Source organism: Sesamum indicum, linkage group LG1 (assembly GCF_026168435.1).
Source record: "Sesamum indicum cultivar Baizhima isolate 11 linkage group LG1, ASM2616843v1, whole genome shotgun sequence".
Classification (NCBI taxonomy): domain Eukaryota; kingdom Viridiplantae; phylum Streptophyta; class Magnoliopsida; order Lamiales; family Pedaliaceae; genus Sesamum; species Sesamum indicum.
The window spans coordinates 11349029-11368995 of record NC_142657.1 but is presented as its reverse complement, the minus strand read 5'-3'; the positions used below and the strand labels follow the sequence as shown (position 1 = coordinate 11368995).

Below are 19967 nucleotides of genomic sequence, written 5' to 3'. Positions count from 1 at the left end.
TATAATTTTTTATATCTATTTTATGAGTATATATTTATATCAAGAAACATGCAACTTATTTTATTACTTATAAACTCGTCAAAATTTGGTTATCCTCATGAATTAATCTAAAGATTATAATAATAATAACAACAACAACAACAATAATAACAATAATGATGATGGCTGAACAATTTTAATTATCTTTATTGTTATTTTATTATTTATATATATAATTAGATCAATCACAATTTTTGTATTTTGGTTTAAAAAATTCGTCATTGATTTTCTTTTTTTTTTAAATGAATGAGATCAACCATTTTTAAAAAATAACTTATGTTTATTTTTTTTATTAATATTAATAACTATACAAAATTATGTGTCAATATTTTAATAATTTGATGTATATATATTTTCTATATTTTTACTTATTGTATTACATTTAACTAATTAATATAGTTTATATTTATAATAATAAATTAAAAATATTGTACCATATGTTTAATATTTTTTTTATAATTAATATGACAATATTAAGCATTATTTATTTATAATAATATAATTAGTTGAAAATTCGAGCTTTGGAGCTCGAGCTCAATGAAAACTGATTGAGCTAACGTGATTCGAGCTCATCAAGCTCGAGCTCGATCACTTTTGGTGAGCTTAACTCGTTTACACCCCTAATTAAGACCGCGGTATTATGAATTCGAAGTCATTAATTTGAATTCCATACTTTACGTGAGTCTTTGTAATTTGTTTATTGTTTATAAATATATGGATATATTGATTGAATTGATATATTATTCAATTTATTAAATTTTGATTCATATATATATATATATATAATTATCACTTAAAAAAATAAAAATTAGAGTGATATACCTGATCTTATTTTGATATTTCCATGATCCATAGTGGGTTCCGGGTAGCAGCATCACATGGTTTGCCACAACAGGGGCGTTTGCAATAGTTTGTCACAACAAGAGTGTTGAAAATAAATAAATAAAAAGTGTCTTTGATTTATAATTTATACATTTGAGCTGCTTGAATTTTAAATAAAAAATTACAAACTTCTTCCTACAAGTTTTCACAACTTATTAGTTAAATTGCAAATACTATGTTTTTTTTGCAAAATTACAATTTCAAGTATTTTTTATTTTCAAACGTGTTGTGGAAAATGGTGTGAATTGTGTTTATAATCATATCTCAAAATAACTTTATATATATTATTATATATAAAGTATCACAATTACATGTAGTACGGAAATAAATGAAATAACCTTAGAAATTAGAAAAACTGCACCGATGGAGAGTCAAGACACTTGTCGCTAACCTAAAGCCATAATTGCCTCCCTACGTGCAGGTTTTAATGGTTGACTATGACTCCAGGATAAAACCCCATTAGCTCTCAGCAGTCTTTCATCCCATGTGCATGACCACGAGGAGATTAGGAACCAGCCCACAGTCACGTTGCAAAAACTCTACAATTACTTGTGGGAGTATAAAACGTTTCTCAACTCATAAGCTATACAAAATCTATATCTCTCTCAATGTGCCAAATGAAAAAGGCTAATGGCCCTTTAAATAGTTGTAAAAATTTGACCGTTATAAAATATTAAGTGGCCTAATTAAAACTCATAATATTATAATAAATCTAATTATAAATAGGTCACATAAATATATAAAATATAATGGTCAAATACTTATTAAACCTTATAAATTCACAATTAAATCATCATAATAATGGGACGATAAACCTCAACTGAATATCAAATTAAACTGGCACATTAAGATCAAATAAAGTGTTGGAAATAATTTGACAATATAGAAAATTTTAAACCTTATTTCCAACAATCCCCCACAAGGTTTAAAATTTTCGAAATTAAATATGAAATAAAATAGTTGGCAACTTATACCGTGCAATCGGTGCATGTGCCTTTTGGCCTGAACATACACTTAGTGTTGGGAAATTCATTTGAAGGAGCAATAATGGACTTTGCCTTGGATTATGCCTCTTAACCCAAACTTTAATTACCACACACACGATATTGACTTTAGGATATGGTTATAGCGGTGAGCGCGTTAATAGCCCTACGCTCTGATCCTGATTCTCGTGAGGTCTTTAGGGTTAGCCCAAACCCATAGCCACGGCCCATGGCAACTCTCACTTAGGTGTACCCTCCAAAGGTATGTGTGACCCATATCTCGTGAAAATCCCGCATTTGGTCTCATTAAGAGTCAAAGCCCAACCAAACATCACACTTTTTTATAGCACTTCACCTTAGGGATGGGAAGAAGATTATTGTATTTTTTTTTTTTTTAATACTCTCTCCTTAAAATAATGTGCTATATATAAGTCACGCAGTGCGGGGTTATTTCTACCAATTGAACCTTCTCCATGGGGTCTCCAATCACAAAGGTTGGGTTACTCCCGAAGGTGACTTCCTTACGGGCTTAGCCTATCCCCCTCAATAATAAAGGATCTTGCCTCTGCGCTAGTCCCTCGAAGCACTTTTCCATCACATGAAATATTATATCACATGCTCTTTTTTTTTTTTTTCTATCATTTTTTTTTTGTCTATTTTCTCATTATCACGTCAAGCGCATGGCCTGCATATTAAAATAAGAACTCCATAAAATAATATTTTAATATGTAACTCTTGCACATTCACATTTCAAAATAATTATTATCAAAATTTATGATTATATCAATTAAAATCCCCATATTTTACTAGGTCCATCAATTCTAATTAAACACAATATAAATGCCACACAAGGATTATCACAATATCACATTCTATCATATTTCAACCCCCACACTTCATAAGATTTTCAAGAATTTAATTGTACAATATGGGTATCATTAATCACCCAAAATAAACACAATAATAATTGCATTATTAGAATGTTATTAAAATGTAACCTCCAAAATTATTGTATATGTAAATACTTGTGGAGCATAGAGATTTGGACTCTACTATTTAATACGTGAACTCATATAAAAATAATATATAAGATTGTGTACGGGCTCAATACCTTTGGGTATCTCATGCATTTTCTAGCCATTCAATTTTATAAAAAATTACACAAGCTTATCAAATGCTAATCTCATTTTATAAATTCCTTGTGGGTGGACAAGAAATGCATATCCTATATGTATGGTAGTTACACAATACGTTGTGACAATAATATCACAATTATATGTCATGCATGAGAACACATGTAACTTATGTGGTATCAATTAAAATTTTTAATTATAAATGATGCATTGAATACCAATTTATGAATTCAATATGAATAATACCGTTGCAAAAGATAAATGCACATTCATGTCTTAAAATTAGTGCTAGAAGCAAATAAAACTTTGGGAAAAGTATTATTTTAGTACTCTAAGTATGCCTAATTTTAATTTTAGTTCGATAACTATGTCCATTTTTTGTTTAGGTCCAGTAACTTACAAAATTGCTTACTTTTAGTCCTCTGACTGATTTTCAGACAATTTTTCCCCTATGCAACTCTTGAAAGGCAGTTTTAGTCCATATGCACTATAGGGGTAAAATTGTTCGAAAATTTGCCAGAGGACTAAAAGTAAGCAATTTCGTAAGTTACTGGACCTAAACAACAATGGACATAGTTATCATACTAAAATTAAAATTAGGCATACTTAGCGGACTAAAATAATACTTTTTCCTAAAACTTTCAAACATATTATGCTCATTTTAATTAACATGTATTTAGCATGATGATCTCATTTTCTAGTGATCCTTAAAATCAATTAGCCGTTGGAAACATAAACACTAGTAAGGACAAATTAAAATATTAAATATCATATAATGGCTTATCACATGAAACCACAAGGTTAAATATCATACTTGTAAAATAATTTTAGCATCACGTTGTTACAATTATAAGGTATGAATTAACCGTACAAAATTGTATTCATATATTATCATTAATAAATATTTTAATCTCATTTCATATACAATATAGCCATTGGCATGTAACTCCCACTGATGATAAATTCAGGATAATGAATATCTAAATTTGCTAAATAACATGTATTGCAAGGCAAATATATGCTGGAATTAATTGATAAAATTTATATCAAGAAAATTTCCATCACTTCAAAACTTTAACAGAATATGAAGGTTGGCCAATTTGTATAATTATACTTTGCAGGGAAAAGTATTATTTTAGTCCGCTAAGTATGCCTAATTTTAATTTTAGTATGATAACTATGTCCATTGTTGTTTAGATCCAGTACCTTACGAAATTGCTTATTTTTAGTCCTCTGGCAGATTTTCGGATAATTTTACCCCTATGCAACTTTTGAAAGGTAGTTTTAGTCCATATGCATTCATAGGGATAAAATTGTCCGAAAATCTGACAGAGGACTAAAAGTAAGCAATTTCGTAAGTTACTGGACCTATACAAAAATGAATATAGTTATCGGATTAAAATTAAAATTAGGCATACTTAACGGACTAAATAATACTTTTTCCTACTATTTGCATATTGAAAGTTATTATATGTCCCACCTTTTTTCCTCTTATTATTATAGTTAATTGTATTGAAATCTTAATTTGGTGATTACTCAAATAAAACCACTTATGATCGACATGGAACTGTATTATATAGTAATTACTCTATTAACAACTATTTAGGGAAAAATGCAAGCAACCCCCTTGTGATATCGCAAATGAGCAAATTACCCCCTTGTGAAAAAATAAATAGCGATTTACCTCCCTATATTTTTTAAAATACAACAATTTACCCCCCTATGATTTTTAAAATGAAGCAATCTACCTCCCTATATAAGGAGGTAAATTGCTTCATTTTAAAAAGTATAGGGAGGTAAATTGCTATATTTTTTTCATAAGGGGGTAATGTGCTCATTTTTAATATCACAGGGGGATAAATTGCTATTCACCCCAACTATTTATAGTGTGTTACAATTAGAAAACAATAGTAATGTAACTAATAGCAATATCACATGCTAAATTCATATAATATCCCTTCATATGCTATTATCCAATGTTTGAATCACCATTTCTTCTAAATTCTCCAATCAACAATAAAAAACACATAAAGAATGCAATAGATTTAACATGTAATTCTTTCACTTTTAATTTTATCAAACTGTTATTTGAAATGTACCTCGAATTCAAGAATAGAAGAATTGAAATTCTTACAGTTTTCTCGTAACTCGGTTGCTTCTTTGCCCCGAAAATCTGATGTACATTTTCTCAAAACATTCCTCGCATAAATATAAAATCAAGAGTTAGTACAATCATGCACTTAATCAACACAAATCACAATCATATTCATGGCTTTAGATTGTTGTGAAAAAATGTGTGAATTGTGTTTATAATCATATCTCAAAATAACTTTATATATATTATTATATATAAAGTATCACAATTACATGTAGTACGAAAATGAATGAAATAAACTTAGGATTTAGAAAAGCTGCATCGATGCAGAGTCACGACACTTGTCGCTGACCTAAAGCCATAACTGCCTCCCTACGTGCAGGTTTTAACGGTTGACCATGACTCCAGGATAAAACCCATTAGTTCTCTGCAGTCTCTCATCCCATGTGCACGACCACGAGGAGATTAGGAACCAGTCCACAGTCACGTTGCAAAAACTTTACAAATACTTGTGGGAGTATAAAATATTTCTCAACTCATAAGCTATACAAAATCTATATCTCTCTCAATGTGCCAAATGAAAAAGGCTAATGGCCCTTTAAATAGTTGTAAAAATTTGACCGTTATAAAATATTAAGTGGCCTAATTAAAACTCATAATATTATAATAAATCTAATTATAAAGAGGTCACATAAATATATAAAATATAACGGTCAAATACTTATCAAACCTTATAAATTCACAATTATAATGGGACGGTAAACCTCAACTGAATATCAAATTAAACTGGCACATTAAGATCAAATAAAGTGTTGGAAATAATTTGACAATGTAGAAAATTTTCAAACTTATTTGCAACAAAACGCTCTCAAATTTTGTTGGTCATTGCCATGCCCATTCCTTGTTTTTGTGGTGTATGGGATAGAATAGATGTAGAGTAGGATAATTCGGAATTAAGTATGAGTTAGAATTGCTTGGATTTATAAGGTTGGATAAGATTTTTATACAAGATAATAGACTGTTTACATTGCGATATGGGACCCAAGTTCCGAATCAGGACTGCCGCTACTTTACTATAGAATCTAGATTACTCCATCCATCTCTTGAGGTGGATTTGAGTTTGAAAGATCGTTATTTACCCATTTGCATAATTAATCCCACAAAATAAACACTCTATATACAGCGTTTACTATCTTGTATTGAATCTGGGACAGAGATCAAATTACCTAAAATGACCTTATAAAATATAATTGGCATCAGCATTTCAGGGACATTCATGTTTTCTTATAATCAGTGGTCTTGCTTAGTTTGTGTCAGGACTAAAAATTCCACCCCTAAAGATGTGTTAATTAAACCAATTTAATTCTCATAGGTATCGGGCTGCAAATTCAATCCTGAACTGCCCCAAATGATAGTGAACATAGGAATAGGATGGATTGAGCCACTAAGCCGGCCCTTTTTGCTGTAGTAAATGCATCCCATGTATCTTGAATTTCTTTAAGATCTTGTCGCAGTGTGTTGATGATAATTTGTTATACTAGGTCCAACTAGGGATGTCCAACAAAATTGTCGGCCCATCCTGATCGATCGGTCCAACCCAAATTATACTGTAATTAGCGAATTAAGAGTGAGCTAGGTTGGTCTTAACCTAGTAAAAAAAGATCTCATTTTAGTAATTGAGTTTGATTTTTTGTTTACGTAGATAGCATAAACTGCATTCAACCTTGATGATGAGGATGATGATGATAATAATAAGAAGAACAATAATATACTAGAATTCTTCATATGATTAAATGAAAAATATAATTTTGGTCCAGTTTCTTAGGGGTGATGACTTGGTCCAAAATCATTCCAAAATAGAGACTAAAGACAATAATTTTCAAAACTATCAATGTTAGTCCAATTTGCCTAATTTGGCTGGAATTCCTCACGTGCGGCAATGGGGTGTTTCACACTTGTCCAACTAACTTTACTGATGTGGTTATTGATTTTTTTTAAAAAAACATCTTACGTGGAAAGGATGACATGGTAAAAAAAATCACGCCACCCCTGCCACCTCCCAAATACTTGATTTATATAATAAAAAATAAAATCATTTAAATATCTATATATAAAAAAAAAATATTTTTTGTAAATTGATATTAAATTAAAATGACAATATAAAGATTAATTTAGTTTAGTCTGAATATATTTTTAATAAATAATATTATTTACAATAAAAAAAATTTAACTAAAGTTTCAATATATGTATTTAAAATAAAAATTTTTAATACTTTTTTATTTAAAAAACTTAAACCAAATTTCTTAATTTTCTTGTAATTTTTTCTTAAACTTTTAAAAATTAACTTTTTTACATTATTTTAATTATTTAAATTAAATTAATTAAAAAATAAATTAAAAGAGAGAAAGGCGGCGGTGACACCACTGATGCCGTCGTCCCCAGTTTCTGGATTGCGTCGCCCAAATTGGAGAGATGAAGAGGGGTTGGTGGTGGGGGATGGTGAGATCTAGTGGTGGGAGTGGGAAGGGGGGGAGGCGATCAGGGGGAGGAAATAGAAATAAAATAAAATAAAAATAAAATGGTGATTTGGCAGGCATGGTAAAGTGGCAGTGGTGATATATTTTATTTCAATATATCTCCATTGCCACATAAGAGAGATCAGATTAATTTAATCCACATAAATTATTATGCATTTAATATTTTATAAATGTACGTAATGTTCTTAGCACAAATACCTGATAAGCCTGCATCCATCCAACATATCTCTTATGATCCAAACAGTTGTTCGTACTGTTTGGGTGAAGCTGTGCTCATAGTTCAACGTTGCATCATATGGTGCTACTTAGAGCAAATAATTATTATTTGTTTGGACTTGGTCCATATGCAGACGTTTTTGCACCAAGACTATGCAAAGTGGAATGATATGTGGCCAAGCCCAATTTTCAAAATGATGTAAACTTGTGCTACTACTTAAATATTTTTTTAAAAAAGATCTGTTTGCAAATATAATAAGTTGATATTATCCAACTGCAATGTGCCACCAATTGCTTCATTTCCTTGGTGCTGACATTGCATAATTCATAGTATAGAAAAGCAACGATAAGACTGCCTTAACTGAAGTTCCAATACCACCCGAGGATGCCGAAAATGATGTTGACAAAATGTCATAGCTGAAACATTGGCAACCAATGCACAAGGTATGTCATCGTCAATGGACCAGGCTATGCCTGATACAACTACTGAGCAAACATTTTATCATTCTATATCATTCTTTGATCAAACAATCCCTTGAGATACCTGCTGACTCTATTGATGTTCCAACTTCAAGGTACTGTATGTGAAATTTGATGATGCTAATGAAGGAAGGCTTGATATGGGGATGATTTTAAAAAATAAAGCTCATTTAATTGGAGTGTGAAAGTTCACTTCATACAACATGTATGTCGCGAGTATGTTGCAGTTGAGAGCACCAAAGGCAAATGGAAGATCCTTTAGAAGCATAGGACCCCAGGTATGTATACATACATATATACATAGATATAAGTTATTGTATAAGCAAACCCCATAAATTGATTGTTTAAATTTTTTTTTCTATCTAGATATGTGTGTAGATGGGAGCTTCAAGATATAATAAAACCAAAAATAGGGTGTTGGATGATAACAAAATACAGGAAAGACCACACATGTGTTATTAATGATATGTTTTTTGAACATTGCAATTTAGACAGAAGTTTTATTGTTTCCCTTGTTATTAGGACATGTAAAATATAATCCCACATGAAATAAAGCATGTCATATAAATTGTGAAGGATTAGATAGGGTTCAAGATACCATACCAAAAGGTACGGTACAATTTAATGATGACTCGTGAAATTATTATGACACATGGGAGAGCTCAGTTCAAAGCTGCCAAGTTACATGTGAGATCTCAAAAAATGGAATGAGGGAATGATTGTTGAATGAGAGCACAAAACCTTCCAGCAGTTAAGTGATGCATATGTGATCAAATATGTTTTCTAGGTGCTCAAATTATGTATTGAAGGGTTCTAATTCGGTCTCAAATTCATCAATACAAGTGTAATTTATTTATACACAAAGTACAAGCATAAAATGCTCATTGTAGCTGCCATGGATGGGAATCAACATGTACTCCCTCTTGCTTTTACAATTGTTGATGAAAAATCCTATTTATCTTGAAAATGGTTTCTTCAAATGTTAAGCAAACATATTACCAGGGGGCAGTTTGGGATGTGCTTTAGATCTGACCGTCATTCTTATCTTGTTAGAGTAGTAGCCGAAATGTTAGACTTTGTACCATCCTGTGAGGTGCATCGATATTACTTGCATCACGTGTGTTCTAATTTCAACAATCATTACAAGAATATGTAGTTGAAAGATCTTCGTAGAGAGTTGGCTGAATATCAAATCAGGAAGTTTAATTTAACTATGGAGGAGATAAATGGCTGCATTTGCATACTTAGACCAGGTTGAAAAGAAAAAATAGATAGCTTCTCATGATGGCGGATAGCGATGCGGTACTTTGCCAACCAACATGTCAGAATGCATCAATGGAGTTTTAGAAGGGGCTCGCCGTTTGCTTGTGACTGCAACAGTGAAAATAACGTTTACCTATTCTGTTTATTATTTTGTGAGAGGATGACAATAAGTAATATAATGTTAAACAACAACATATATAATGTAGTTCGGGGTCATTGACCATAAATAATATTTGTAAAAATTAATTGTAATTTTTTAATTAATAAAATTTTAAATTTATTATAAATTATAATTAACAAAATACTTAAATTTATAATTATTAATAATTATAAAAAATAATAATAAAATACAATTAAAAAAAGTGCTAGGAGTCATGGATGACATCTACGACTCCAATATAAAATTTAAAAAATAAATTGGCAAGTCGTGTATTAGGTCCACGACTTGCTTTAGTTTTGTTAGGTAAAAGAAAAAAAATTAATTACGTTATTTTTTAATTGTGAATTAATAAAATAAATAACCCAACTTCTCTTTCTGGGTCTCACGAGGCGCCTTCCGCAATGCGAGAAAAGGGGCATTGTGTGGCTAGCAGTTCGCAGTAAACAACCACTTCTGCAAAAAACAACACAACAATAGCACTCCCGCCGACACTAGGACAATGTGCAAACAGGAATAGCAACACAAATTGCAAAAACAACAACAGTAGGAAGGCAGTAAATTAAACGCAGGATTCAGAATGTGGATTTTACTAAATAGCAAATTGAATATACATTGTACAAACGATGATAGCGCAAGGGGATCGCCTTGAGGGGGACATTAGCACAAAACACTACACCAAGCTTCAAGAACTCATTCCCCCTATAATAGTTTTAAAAAGATTTTTCTATTGACAGCAGTAGATACAAAAAAGGTTGAACATTGTACCTCAGGAGGCATAACGTCCCGTTGAGCAAACAAAAGTAATTACAAGCGTACAACATATACAAGACAAAAGACCTATGCCTAAAACTCTAAGATTATGAAAGTCCAGCATCTATCGGCAAAGGTTGTTGGTCGGCTGGGTTGATCAGTTGCATGGCCAAATGTACGCCAAGGCTGCCGAGTGCACGGGCGACCTTTGACATTCTCCCCCACCTGAGATGGCGACGTCCTCGGTGCATGGGAAGCATGGTAAGCTTCAACAAGAGGTAGAAACGCTTTAAGGTTCGTCATATGCTCCCAAGTATTCTCCTAGTTGTTGCATCCCTTCCATTTCACCAAGTACTCCATATGATTGTGCTTTGCGGTACTTATAACTCGATGATTCAGGATCGCTTCAGCCATCTTTTCCTTCGTCTTTGTTAGTTCAAGTTGTAAGCGACTAGGCTGATTGCGGGCGACGTCCTCCACCAAGAAGACAACTCTACTTTGTAGGCTGCCATTCTAATATGCTTGATGATAGGTAAAAGAGCCGACATACTTTTGCATAAAACAAGGATCTCTCTCCCTTGATGACTTCGATAATCTCGGGTCTGGGACCTTCACCATCACTAGGTCTTCAGCATTGAACTCGATGAAATGGTGGTTTTTATCTACATACTTTTTCATCCACTTCTGAGCTTTCTCCAGGCAACTTCTGACGATGTCAACGTTTTGCTACCATTCCTGAGAAAAACTTCGAGAGAGAGGGAATCTCACATCTTGTGGGGAGTCGAGGGTGTGAGGGAGGAGCAGTTGTTGACCAATAACAATTTTAAAAGCGCTCTTGATGGTGGAAGAGTTCTTTTTGACATTGAAACACAACTAAGCGACATCCAGGAGCATCACCTAATCCTTCAGAGTACCGTGCACAAAGTGCCGAAGGTATTCCTCCAACATGGAATTGAAGCGTTCAATCTGGCCGTCAAATTGTGGGTGATAGCTAAAATTCATAGAAAGTTTGGATTCAAGGAGTTTGAATAACTCGATCTAGAAAATGCTAGTGAAATGGGAATCCCGATCACTAACGATGTCCTTTTGCATGCCCCAATATTTGACAATATTCTTGAAGAAAAGATGAGTCGTCCCTTCCGCCATAATGTGTTTTGGTGCTGCGATAAAAGTGGCACATTTTGATAATCGGTCTACCACGACAATGATGGAGCCTAAGTCTCCCACCTTAGGAAATCCCGAAATATACATGGAGACGCTCTCCTAGAGTCTCTTTGGGATGGGAAGTGGTTGCAGCAAAACAGCCTTCTTTTGATAGTATGCCTTATCCCACTAGCAAATTAAGCAGGTGTGGACATATGTCTCTACATCATCCCACATATGTGGTCAATAGTAGGCCCTCTGCACCAACGCATAGGTGTACTCTTCTCCTGGATGTCTCGCCCAAGAAGTGTCATGGCATTCCAAAATGAGTCATATCCTTAGGTTCCCGCCTTTTGACATATATAAGCGGTTCTCCTTGGTCATTAGTAGTCCATCTTCAAGCCAAAATTTTCGAGCTTTACCCTGTTCGACGAGGTGGACCAGGCCCTGCACTGGTAGATCTTTTGGTAGTAACTAGGGCGCTCGATCCTTATGGAGGTGGCCATTACACTAGAGGAAAGCGCTGCTACCCACCCCAACGTTGCTAAATCAGCTCTGTGGCTCAAGGCGTTTGTCGCATGATTGTTGGAATCGGCATAGTATTCCAGCACAAAATGAAACTCCGACAGCAATTCCTGCCAGCGTGCCAGCCTACTAGTGAACTTCGACTGCATCATGAAATGGCCCATTGCAGTGTTGTTTGCCTTCACCACGAAAGGAGAGCCCAACAAATAATGTTGCCATAGCCTAAGGCAATGAACTACAGCTAGCAATTCCTTATCGTGCACTGAATAGCGCCGCTCCACATATTTAAGCTTCTTGCTCTCAAAGGCTACTAGGTGGCTATCTTGCATTAGGACCCCTCCTAACGTGAAATCTCAAGCATCGGTCTCCTCTATGAATGGTTTCGATATATCTATAGGCTAACATAATATCTGTCACCATTGCTCTCTTCAAGTTGTCGAAGGCGACTTGGCATTGGGGTGTCCAATTACAAGTCTTCGTCTTTTCAATAAGTCCGTCATAGGTCGTGCTATCTCGGAGTAGCCCTTCACAAAATACCGATAACAATTCGCCAAATCGAGAAACAAATGTAAGTTATGAATTTGGTGGCTATGACTCCTCGATAGCCTGAACTTTCTTGGGACCCTTCCGAAACGTCCTGTCTCCATAATGTGTCCCAAGAAACTGATAGTCTCCTGAGCAAACGAGCATTTCGACACCTTCATATATAGCTTGTGCTCGCGGAGTCTCGTTAGAACCTGTGGCAGATGTTCTACTTGCTTGGCCAAGGTTCCATTGTAAATCCAAGTATACCACCACAAATTCATCAAGAAAATCGTGGAGTACCTGGTTCATCAGAGTACTGAAGGTTGTGGGAGCATTCATCAGGCTGAAAGGCATGACAAGAAACTCGAAAGTTCCATACCTCGTGACCACTATCGTATTCGCCTCATCGCCCTCCTTGATTCAGACCTGCCAGTAACCCGATCTCAAGTCTATCTTCGTAAAGTATTTTGCCTGACTTAGACGGTTGAAGCAGTCCGCCCCCAATGGTATGGGATACTTGTTCTTCACAGTGATTTTGTTCAACACCCAATAGTCACAGCACATATGTAGGGAGTCGTCGGCCTTCTTTTGGAATAGGACCAGCACCCCATTCGGCAACTTAGCAGGCTTAATGATGCCGCTCTCCAACATGTCCTTCAATTGCTTTCTAAGCTCCACAAGCTCAAGTTGCGACATTCTATACGGTGTCCTAGCGGGAGGTTTTGTGCCAGGCACCAACTTGATTTCGTGATCCACTGGCCTCTTTGGCAGTAGCTTCCGAGGCATCACGTCCTCAAACTCTTTCAGCAACTTCTTTACTACGCTAGGGATGGGCCTTAACGCCTCCTCAATCTCCTCAAAATGAAGAGTGAACAAGTAGGATGACTCATTTTGCTTGCGCCCCTTCCAAACTGCATGGCTGATAGGTTTTTCTCTCCAGTCTGCCTAGTCAGTGTAGGGATGATACAGGGTTTGGCCCCCAGCATCATCAGTGAATCAACATGCGGCAAAACTGCAGTACGTGTGTCTCACAAAAATTCAAGCCCGATGATGAGTTTGAAGTCGTCCATCACTACGATAGAAAGGTTGGTCTTGCCCTCAAAAGGACCAACCTTAATCAGCACAGATTTGGCCACACCAGCAATAGGTTGTGCGGCCAAGTTAATCACTTTGACTCGCCCAACTCCCTTTTCCAGCATGATCCCAAGTCTCTCTACTTCAGCGCTTGTAAGGTAGTTGTGAGTAGCTCCAATATCAATCATGGCATGGATGGGCTTGACATGAATCTTCACATCAATGAACATCAACCCTTTCTTCCTAGATTTTGGGTTGTGCTTCTTCTCCAGGATGGCTCCCAGTTAGAGTAGGGGGAGTTTTCCCCGCTTGGGGTGGCACAGTCTTCTTTGCCACCACCTAGGACAACGTGTTGCACCATTGAGAGAAGGCACCCAAGTTGTCCTCGTCATCTTCCGAATCATTCCCTCCGCTCGCAGATGTTTGTGGCTCCACAGGCTTTATAGGCGACGCCTTGTCGTTAAAGGTGGCCAGCGCATTCAACAATTATTTCTTCGAGCAGTCTCGATATCTATGCAGGCCGTCGCATAGGAAGCATCCATTGCTTTTTGGGGCGCTTCCTGCTTATTTTTCTAGGGCTTGTTCCTGCTCGAACTGCCTTACAAACTACTCTGAGCGTGGGGCTTTCGATCTCCCCCACCTCTGTTGGAGGTACTTCTGAACGAGTTTGCTCTGCCCGGCTTATTTTGTATGGGGCTAGACGTCGTGTGCCTATCCCTCTAGTTCTCCGAGTTAAAATCTGTCAAGCATTCGACCTCTGCCATTGCCGACCCCAAATCAGTCACCGGTTGACGCTGTAGCTCAAGACGTACCCACAGTTTTAGGCCCTCCATGAAAGTGAAGAGCTCAACCTTCTCCAATATGTCTCGGATATCCAGCATTAGCGCCAAGAAGGTTTTCACATAATCTTGCATGGAACCTATATGCTCCAACTTCCACAATGTCGGCCTAGCATTATACTCGACGTTCTCCTGGAAGAAGTGCTCTCGAATTGCTTCCCAAAGAAGGACCCAGCTATCCATTCGCACCTGGTTGGCCTGGATTTCAGCATATTTGGTGCGCCTCCATAGCTTAGCATCACCCATCAGATATATTGTAGTAGTCGACACCTTCCTCGCTTCGTCTTCCACATTTGCAGCAAGGAAGTATTGCTCTATGTCGAAAAGAAAGTTCTCGACCTCCTTCGCGTCACGAGCACCATCACAAGTCTTCGGTTCAAGAATTCGAAGCCTAACACCAGGATTATGAGCAACAACAGGGTCATTACTCACTGCACGTTAGAGTAGACCGATCTGAAAAGATATTTGCTCTGTTGGCGAAGGCTGTTGGTTAGTCGGGTTGAGCGGTTGCATGGCTGAATATGCGTCAAGGGTGCCGAGTGCACGAGCAACCCTTGATACTTGGGGAGGCTTTTTCTAACATTTAGGGATAATTTTTATAAAAGTACTAGGCGTTTTATAATTTAAACGAAAAGAGAAACCAAATAAAAATATTAGAGGTACTTTTATTTTGTTGAGATTTTAATTAAGGATACATTACAATGAGCCTCTATAAAATTAGATTTAATTATAAAAAATTTTTGTTGTTTGAGAAATTACTAATATCCCTAATTTTAACAGTCGTCCAATAATTAATTTAATTCGTTAGGCTTTATTAGATTTATATCTATTTTTATAATAAATTGATCAAAATATCCTTGTGTACTACGATTTATAATATTACTTATATTTTAATTTTTGGAAGAATTTTTATAGACTAAGTAGACAGTTTTTTTACAATGTTTCAAAAGTTTCCATCCATTTTGTTCTTTTTTTACATTTATTTTTTGTTTTTTAAAAAATATAATAAAGGTAAAGTTAATAATTTTAAATTTTATCTAAAAAATACATAATTTTATTAAATATCAAAAGTATCAATAATTTTTTAAATAATAAAAAATATTTATGATTATACTAAATATAAAAGGAGTTCGTTGTGATTTACGCTTTAATTAAATATGTTCTCAACCTTGACACAAAAAGAAGAAGAGGAAAAAAGGGAAAGAGAAATAGGCATAGTGTTTGGATTTGTGGTTTGAGTGCTTTGTTTTATATTTTAGAGATTGAGAGAGAAAAATAGAGATAAATAAGTGTGTGTTGAAAATAGATGATATGTTTGGATTTGTGTTTTGAGGTAATTTAAAATATTTTAAAATAAGTGGTGTACGTTCGATTTTGAAATTTGGGAGAAAAAAATCAATATTCATTGTCAAATCATATCTTTTTATATATAAATGTGTATATATATAAATATTGTATGTTTAATGTTGTATTTTTTTAAGATAAAAATCACTGTTTATTGTCAAATCATGTCTTTTTTATATTATATATATAAATTTATTTTTATATATATTATATATAAAAAATTAAAAAAAAATATACACAAATAAAGTGTAAAAACACAAAAACAACACGTGTTTTATTTGTTTTGGGAATTACGAAAACATAAAACCAAACACAGTCCAGAAAAGTGCTTTGCCAAATAAAACTCGGTCGTTTGATTTCTCCCACATAACTCGTTCTACCTCTAGTAGGGTTTTGTACTCTCGCCTTTCTTCCTTCCTTCCTTCCGCCATGGAGGTACAACCCCCGCCCCCTGCTCCGCCGTGTTGGAGCAGCTTACTGAAACAGCAAAGGGAACACAAGCCGCCCCACCAGGACCTCCCTGCCGCCGTCGCAAACAACGCCCAATATGTTGGGGTACTGGTCGGGAGCTGCAACTCGTCAAAGGGCATTGCGGTGGCGGTGGTCGACGCCAACGCCATAATCCAGGGCGGGGAAAGGCTCGCCCATTCCGCTGACCGCTTCGTCTCTATCGCGGAGGTCATCAGCGAAATTCGTGATCCTGCTTCCCGACACTCCCTCAACTTCCTGCCCTTCACTGTTGATACTCTGGAGCCCTCTCCTGATGCCCTCAACAAAGGTATGTTTCTTGATTTCTCGATTTAATTATCGCAATCTCGTGTTGTGAGCTGTGTCTGGGTATTAGCTATATGTAGATTGTACCTTATTTCGTATTTTGCTTTACGAGAATATGTCCGTTAGTCTTGTTTCCGGTTTATACCATGTTAATTGCATGTCGTCATGTATGACTTTGTACGGTATTCATATACTATATGAGCTAGTACTATGTGTGCATCAATTGAAGTTTCATTCTTATTATCCGTATGGAATCAAAGATGATAGACATAAGGGACGTCTTTATTTTCTCCCCAATTTTAATTGAGGTTCTTAGTTAACCGCAGGATAAACTATGTGTGTGCTTTCCCTTGGCAACTTTTCTTTTTTCATGAAGAAAAGATTTTGTCCGAGTACCCTTGTCTCGTTACTTCCCTAAATGTTTTATTAAATAGAGGCATTGAAGGGCTTGCAACTACAATCTCCTTAGAGTGATTAAGTCTTATTGAGAGGCTGTGGTGTGCAGGTATGATATCAGTGTTCTTGCACTTGCAATAGCTATTTGTTGATGTTTGTTCATGGTGCTATTTTACTTAGCTGAAAAATTCTGGATCGAGTAAGCTTTCAGCTTGTCTAAAAGAAGAGTAGGCTATTCTGCTAGGTTTTCATATTGTTATACTTATGCAACTTTCAAGTCATCCAGTACAACTAGTAATATTAGAGTTGTTGAACAAGAACATATTTTGAGCTAAGGAAATGGTCTTATTTGAGTTTCGGGTATGTGGTTTTACAGTGATCAGCTTTGCAAAAGCTACTGGTGACTTGCAAACACTTTCAGATGTGGATCTCAAGCTTATTGCTTTGACTTATACATTGGAGGCTCAGATCCATGGGACTCAGCATATCAGAGAGAGCCCACCTCCTATTCACACAGTTAATGTTAAAAGGCTTCCTGAAAAGGACTTGCCTGGTTGGGGTTCTAATGTCCCTAATCTTGAGGAGTGGGAAGCACTGGATCAAGCAGTTGACAGTAGACCAAATCCTAAATCGAGAATTTTACCCATCAAAGATTTGAGCTTCGGTATTAATTCAACAGATGAGCAAAGTGTAGATAATGGTTCAAGTCGAGATGGCACGCAAATTCAGAATCAGGAGGATGGTGATTTTGCTTTTAGGAAGCCCAGGAAATACTTGCCAAAGAAGACAGAAGTAAAAATTGAGGGAAAAAAGATGGTGGCTGATGGTATTGATGCATCGCAAGGCGCATTTGATGATAATGCTGGTGATTGGCGACCTGCGGTGAGTCGAAGTACTCATAGAAGATATCTCAGGAGGAAAGCTAGACGTGAAATGAATGAGGCATCATCTGAATTAGGTGATCAAGAGGGCACAATTGCTAATGTGGAAAATGAAAACCTGGATGATGATCAATGTCCGGAGCTGGTGTTAGATGAAAACTTTGAAGACGGGACAAATGGTAAACTTGAGGGTGGTGAGATCAGTAACGAGAAGAATAGGAATGAAGATATCTCTGCAGTTCTGGATAAGATGAAACTGGAAGGAGGACCTATGATGCCTTCTCAGGATATTGATGAGCTAAATGTTCCTATCGAGGAAAACGAATCCAATGGTGTCAAGGTGACAGATTCTGCTTATGATGCTCCAAATAAAGTTGAATTCACTGATCATGAACTGGGGAACACGGAAATCATGGGCCAAACTGATGAAGATATAGATGCATCACATATGGATGAAATGAGTAGTGAACAGAGCTGGACACTTAGATCCTTGTCTGAATCTAGTGTGGCTTGTGTGACTAGTGACTTTGCCATGCAAAATGTGCTTCTTCAGATGGGTTTACGACTTCTGGCTCCTGGAGGAATGCAGATTCGTGAGCTTCACAGGTATGGTGTAAACTTTGTAGCAGCATCTTCATTTTGCTGTTCTTGAACCTTTCAGCAGTATAGTTCAGTTGCTTCTGAATGTTCTTGCACATCTCTTAGCCTATAAATGATTCATAGCTCAGGGTAGTAGTTTCATTACTTGGTAGCATTTCTCTGTGCAGGTGGGTGCTGAAATGCCATGCTTGCTCTAAGGTGACTACAGAGACCAGCAGAATTTTCTGTCCCAAATGTGGGAATGGGGGCACACTACGTAAGGTTGCTGTTACAGTTAATGAAAATGGTGTTGTGTTGGCTGGGCGTCGACCTCGCATATCCGTGCGTGGAACAAAGGTATTAATCCATTTAGAGAAGCAACTACGGGAAGATTTTTGGTTCTTTGTTCTGTAACTGATTTGCTGATGTTGTAATTCCTGTCCTTCCATTTTGACATTCTTTATCTATAAAAAGAACTGCACCAGTCTAAACTTAGAAAACACCACGGACGAAAGATGTATATCCAGTACTGCACATGCCTCCTTTAGATTAACAATATGTTGAATTAGCTTAAGTAACTTGCTTTATCCTAATACTTGTATATATGTGGCCTATGCCGCTTTGTCGATGTCTCTGCTGTGAGATTGTGGAAGTTGACATACAAGTATCTGCTTTTTCCAGAAATTGACTTAAATATGGTGCATGATTCTCTTTGCAGTTCTCACTGCCTTTACCTCAAGGGGGTAGGGATGCAGTTACCAAGAACCCTATTTTACGTGAAGATCAGCTTCCCCAGAAGTATCTGTACCCGAAAATAAAGAAAAAAAATAAGCAGGTTGATTTCAATTTCCCCCATCGTCTCATTTTCCTGCATCACCGAGATATTCTTTTGTTTTTCGTTTGGAAACCATCCATATTTTCCTGTCCATGACCTAATGATCTGAATGATTTGTTTTCCAGGAAGATGACTTCTTTGTTCCAGATAACATTTTCCGCCATCACACCGATAAGAAAGCTCCTCACCAGCCTCCAGTCAGGAAAGCACTGGCTGTTTTCAGTGGAAAACGGAATCCTAACGACAATCATTTTGCGCGTACTAAACATTAAACAATGCCATTCTACTAAATTAGTTTATTCACCTTCTGCTAAGTTTCTGTCCAGGAATTCGTATTGCTTAATTCTTATAGCATAGAGTGCTAAATCCTGAGTGATCCCTTTTTTTCTCAAGTGTAGCTCGGCAGAGGCTTTTTACCTTATTTGTTTTCCATTATAGCAGAGGGTTTGTGTATTACGAACACTTTAAATCAATGTGATTTGGAAATTTTGCTTATAAAGTGTGATCGATGTT

At 36.0% G+C, this 19967-nt stretch overlaps 1 protein-coding gene across 1 annotated transcript; it reads left to right on the top strand.

The window, feature by feature from the left end:
- The first annotated feature begins 16333 nt into the window (after positions 1-16333).
- Positions 16334-19953, top strand: LOC105157699 (RNA-binding NOB1-like protein). Its single transcript, XM_011074146.3, has 5 exons — positions 16334-16767; positions 17536-18646; positions 18808-18976; positions 19338-19454; positions 19580-19953. Exons 1-5 carry the CDS (start codon positions 16419-16421, stop codon positions 19724-19726), a joined length of 1893 nt encoding a protein of 630 aa, XP_011072448.1. The 5' UTR covers positions 16334-16418; the 3' UTR covers positions 19727-19953.
- The last annotated feature ends 14 nt before the right edge of the window (positions 19954-19967 follow it).